Consider the following 5,701-nt stretch of genomic DNA (forward strand, 5'->3'; position numbering starts at 1 on the left):
AAAGAGAAGGCGATTAGGCCAACATCACAACACTACTTTGTACATGACCATGAGCTGTCTCTTTGAGTGTTAGGTCAATGTCATGTTCACACCACTAGTACTCTTTAGATGCCCATGTGCTGTTGCCATGCGGATCAATAATTTTTAGGTCTATACACTAGTCACACAAAAATAACAATATTATTGACGATTCTTGACGCAAACTAGCCTAACATATGGAAAGAGATTCTCTCCAGATTCTCTCCATCAAGATTACCGGATCAAGTGATTCAAATTTTTAAAATTTTATTAAATGGTCCATTTGTTTTAATTTCTTAAAAGTTATAATAATTTTTAGCAGTTTGATAAATTTTCAAAGGTTAGAATCACTAAATCTAATGATCTTGAATCTTGATAGAAAAGATCCGAAAATGATCCGTTTCCCTAAACATATAATGGTAGGACTTTTCTATGGACAAGGATTGTCTGCTCTCCTAGTTGTGGTGCCCTTCCATACCCTCCTATTTTGTGCGGTCACGGTTAAGCCACGTCAATATTTTATATTTTTATTGTTTTTTTCTTATTATCTCATTAAAAAATTAATATAAAATGTTGATGTGACTTAATCGTGACCGCACAAAATAGGAGAGCATTGAAGGGCACCACAACTAAGAGGGCAGACAATCTGCCTCCCTTTTCTATACTATTAATTAACTTGTCAAGAGTAATATTGAAACTCATAGGAAATATGTATTTTGCTTTTTTCATCCACATTTGATTTCTGATAGAGACAAATTTCTACCAAAATTAATTTTCCAAAATTAAGCAAGAGCCTTACATTATGTTTGAATGAAAACAATTTACTTGAAATTTTATTAAAAATAAAAATTTATAAATTTACATGTACAAATTTTCTTATTTAAATTTTCACAGATAAAAAATTAATATTTTCGAGTAAAACAAACTTAAAATATATATTCAAGTCTTAAGTTTAATTTTCATATAAATATATGTCATTTTTTAATTTTCATGAAAAATAAAAATCACAAATTTTGTTTCAAATTTTATTGTTCTTTTATGTTAATCAAAGAAGAATATTCACAAATTCTAAATAACAAACTTCCATCATTATAAAATCTCTTAGCAATTTTAAATTTTTTCATCCAAACATAATGGTAAGATTATCTTTATACCCAACGATACAACGTCCAAAAAAATAAAAATAAAAACTAAATTTTCAAATTAAATTTACAAAATAATTTGACTATTACTAATTAATTTATTAAATAAATATCAATTAATGTACTTATTTTTATTAATGACATAATTTAATTTGTAAATTTTCTCTCTAATATGGGTTGAAAATTTGGCATTCTTATAAAAATTGGTAGACACTAATTACATATGCGGAAAGCTATTCCGAGGAATAATTAAATTACATAACACCCGTATTAATTAGGACCTTATCAAACAAGAGTCCCTCCCTTCACATACTCGGTGAAGGCCAAAGCAACCAAACCTAACATAGCCAACCTTCCATTCCAGAGCTCGGCATCAGACGTCATGAGCCCGTTTGATTTCGACTCCACGCTGACTCCTTTGAAAAGAGGAATCACGGATGCGACTGAGAGCAAAACACTAGTGGCAAGGAACAACGAAACTCCACCATCGGAGATCTGAGTAAACACATCCTGGCCCTTGGACAGTTCCACAGCCAGAGCTGAAACAAACCCTACCATTGCAAGTCTGCCGTTGATTCTCTCCGGAGCTGGCCCACTGAATGCAAACACATCTGAAAACTTAGTGCTAACCTTCTTGGGACGAGGAGGAGAAGGAGTAGGTGTAGGAGGTGGTGGGGGGATTTTGGATGCCTCTGGTGTTGTAGAAGACGGTTGCTCCTCCTGACCATTCTGCAAATCAAAGAAAATTAATCAAATTAACTACGTACGTGAATAAATAGGATATTGTACAATATAGTATTTAGATGTTAATTGAAGAATTAATTAATAATTACCTCGGCCATGGAGCGTACGACCATGTGGCGGTACCTATTAGCAGGAACAAGGTGGATTACTCTCGCTGATCTGCTCTTTCCAGCTCCATAAACCACTGAGTTAGCTAGAAGTGATTGCATGGAAGCTGATGCAGCCATTATATGTAATACTATTAAAAAAACCTAATCAAAGATCAACACAGAGGAGATCGGAAACTTTTGAATGCTTAATTAGTTTGAACAAGTTCGTGTATTAATTTCGCATGCCTTGAGTGGCGTTTTATAGTGCAATGGCCAAGGTGGGGGAAGCTCATGAACGGTTGATATTTTGGCACGACGTCATTCCATTGCCTTTCCCACTATTAACTGGCCACGTGAATTTTGTTGTCGACACATGATGGAAAGAGAGACGTGGCGTCTGCAGACACCACTATGTAGCAGTCAGTAATTTCTGAGGTCAGATTTGTTCAAGGTCTTGCTTTCTTTTTTATCCTATATTTTTGGGGCATACGTCTCTTTGATCTATTGAACAGGAGGTCCAGTGTAATTTAAATCGAAACTTGACTTTGAGATTAAAATCAAGAGTAAAATCCAAATTTAATTTTAGTCGCTTAATATATTAATTATTTTATTTATTAATTAATTTTGATATTCTAATTATTTCTTGTTTTCTTCCTAATTTTGATGTATTCTTTATATTCTATTACAATTTTCATTTTTATTTTATTTATCATAATATATTGAAGATTACAAGGCACTCGTAAGAATATTGTGTTCTCTCCAATTTTTGTAGAGAAATCTTTAGTTTTGTTCTTAATTGAAAAGTACAAGTCCATACTAGAACTGGGGCATGAAAATTACGTGTGATGTTTCACCCAATGATTTATGTTATTTGTAATCCTTCAAAAATATTCATTTACAAAGAAAAAAATGGGATGAAAAGAAAACAAAGTATCGCTTATTGAGCAAACTAATTAAACAATGTAATGAAAATAGCACTTCCAAAGCACAGTTGGACGCTGTTCTTAAATGATAGACTAGTTCACGTATGTGTTCCGGCCGCTAACATGTTTACTTCTCAGTTCTCACCAACCAACTTCATTGTTTCTTAAAAAGAGGCGACTCCAGGTCTGCTGTTGCATAACTACTGCTGAGAAACGAATGGCGAGAGCATTGACCATGGAAATGCTCTGTTAGGTGGAATTGTATAAATCATCCAAGTGGGGAGTGGGCATATTCAACTTCAGTCCAAATCGAATTTCCTATTCAAATTATGTTCAGTTATAAACCATAAGATCATCGTATTAATGCATTCAAGCTTGTTAGGTCATCTCTAACCGAAGGGTCTAGAGGGTCAGAGGGCCGAAAATAACTCTAAAACCGTCTCCAACCGAGGGCTAGGCCAGAGGGCTTGGGAATTTGGGAGGGCCCCACGGAATTTCAAAGGGCCAAAGGGCTGCCTGCTTTCAGCCAACCAGCCAGCCCCGGGCTGGCTATTTTTTTTTTAATATTTTGTTATTCCTGTCAGTTAGGCTGGCTATTTTTTTTTTAATATTTTGTTATTCCTGTCAATTAATACATGCTATTATTTAATATACTAAATAATGACATGTATTCCTGTCGGTTATAACCGACAGGATTTAAAAAAAAAAATTCAAATGAAATGGCTACTAGCCGTTACATTTGATTTGATTTTTTTTTTTTACATTATTATTTTTTTTTATTTACATAAATTTTCATATAACTTCTAATTTTTCCTATAACTTCTATTTCACAAAATTTGTTTCATATTTGTTTTTTGTTTTTTTTTTAAATTTAGACATTTCTTTTCTTCTATAAATATGGTGAAGTTCTTTCAATTCTTCACTTCATTTGCAATATTTTCTTCTTCAATATCTCCTTCAATATATTTCTCAATATTTCCTTCAATACATTTTCCAATATTTCATTCATCTATAATATTTGTTTCAATTTTTCAATAATTTCCTTCAATATTTTTTCAATAATTTCCTTTGAATTTAAGTTGTAGTTTTAAATAATAAATTATGTTTGGCCCTATGGCCCTTTGGCTCGGTTGGAGACGGTTTTTTGTGAAAAGGTTAAAACGAGCCATCTGGCCCTCTAGCCCTCGGTTGGAGACGGAGGCAAATATGGTCATGTACAGTTGTTTAGGCCCAAAATATTAGTTTGGGCCGAGTATAGATTCATTCTCGGCCCGGGAAGCCTTACAACAAGGATACCATAGATCGTGGGCCTCCAAACCTAGGACGGCTAGGCCATAACGCAGGACAAGTCGAGTCCTTGTGCAATAAGGAGTCTCGGCAGGATTAATAACCCGAAAGCGAATCCGGCTCGATTAAGGACTAGGTTCACAATCATAGAGAAAATAGGACTGGTCGAGTTGGCGTTTGATCAGGAGAAGAAGACCTACTCCGAGTAGGGTTTTGACTCGACTTTAAAGGTATCCAGTGCTATAAATAGAGGAGGCTGTGCAACAAATAAACCTCCTCCAATTCAACACACAACTGCCCTGCGCAAACTCTCTCAACAACTTTGAGATTTTTTATTTTCTCTTTTCCCTGACACATCTTCCGTTGGCATTAACAGCACTGTGAAAGCAAACGGTGATATCTTAAGTTGGCATAGATAGCTCTGTCATCGTAGAATCAGCCGGTCTCGCAGTATCTTCCGTTGGCATCAACAGCACTGCGGCGAGGACGGTTGGTTACTTATCCAAGTCTCGGTCGAGAAGGATTTCCGAATCTTTATTGATTGAGGTCATCTCATTAGCCTTCTCGGCGAAGTGAGGTGTTACAGTTTATTGAGCTCGGCGCATTGCACGCCGAGTTATTTTATGATTGGATACTCCCAAGTGGGATTTAGAGTTCGGCATTCAGAAGGCCGAACCACGTTCATTATTAAGACTTATATTCGCTTTGAGTATTTGTGCCCTTACACTTTGGTATTGATTCAGCGAGAGTTTACTCTGACAAATAACATCACTGTGACCGAATTCGACGACAGCGATTTGTGAACTTCGTAAGAATAGTAACCTTGTCTTCAGGTTCGAGAGCCCAAGAGGCCGAGACGTGTTCCTTTCTCGGCCGCAATCGCAAGACGCAGAAGTCAACCGCACACCCAACGCAACATCAACAAATTTACTCCTCAGCCGAGCTCGGCTGACGAGTTGGCACGCCCCGCATTCACCGAAGGACGTAGTTAGCTTATAGATTACTCAGCTTGCACACCACATAGGCTTGGTAGTTTCTAAGGTTAACATTTTGGCACACCCAGTGGGACCCAGTGTTAAACTACGAAGTTCATGCTAATTGAAACACGATCGGTAAAAAAGAAAACAGCTATGGGAAAATCAACAGCCGATTTACCAACTCAGAACATAGGACACAGTGTGCCACAGGCGCAGAATCCCATCAGCGGCGTAACACTTGAGTCCACGAGCGCAACTCGCCGAGAAAGGGAAGTAAATCTCGGCGGTCAGTTTCGCAGTCTCGAAATCCCCAACAGGAACACCTGCGTCCTCAATGAAGGGATACTAGAGGATTGTGACGAAGATGGTGGCAAAGGCTCTGATCCACCAACAATGTCGTTTCTTCGAAAACGGCTCGACGAGCAATCTCGGACGGTCGAGCAGACGTTTAGTCGAGGAATCGATAAACTTCATGACGTGATACGCAATACCAGTGAGGCACAAACCAGATTACTCGAGAT

At 36.9% G+C, this 5,701-nt stretch overlaps 1 protein-coding gene across 1 annotated transcript; it reads right to left on the bottom strand.

Moving 5' to 3' along the window:
- Nucleotides 1-1,333: 1,333 nt before the first annotated feature.
- On the bottom strand, nucleotides 1,334-2,233 carry LOC126595930 (early light-induced protein 1, chloroplastic-like). Its single transcript, XM_050262335.1, has 2 exons — nucleotides 1,994-2,233; nucleotides 1,334-1,889 (listed from the first exon to the last, which is right to left on the bottom strand). The coding sequence occupies exons 1-2, from the start codon at nucleotides 2,129-2,131 to the stop codon at nucleotides 1,446-1,448; spliced, it is 582 nt and encodes a 193-aa protein (XP_050118292.1). The 5' UTR covers nucleotides 2,132-2,233; the 3' UTR covers nucleotides 1,334-1,445.
- Between the last annotated feature and the right edge of the window lie 3,468 nt (nucleotides 2,234-5,701).

The sequence above is a fragment of the Malus sylvestris genome, chromosome 13 (assembly GCF_916048215.2).
Source record: "Malus sylvestris chromosome 13, drMalSylv7.2, whole genome shotgun sequence".
In the NCBI taxonomy this organism is placed as follows: domain Eukaryota; kingdom Viridiplantae; phylum Streptophyta; class Magnoliopsida; order Rosales; family Rosaceae; genus Malus; species Malus sylvestris.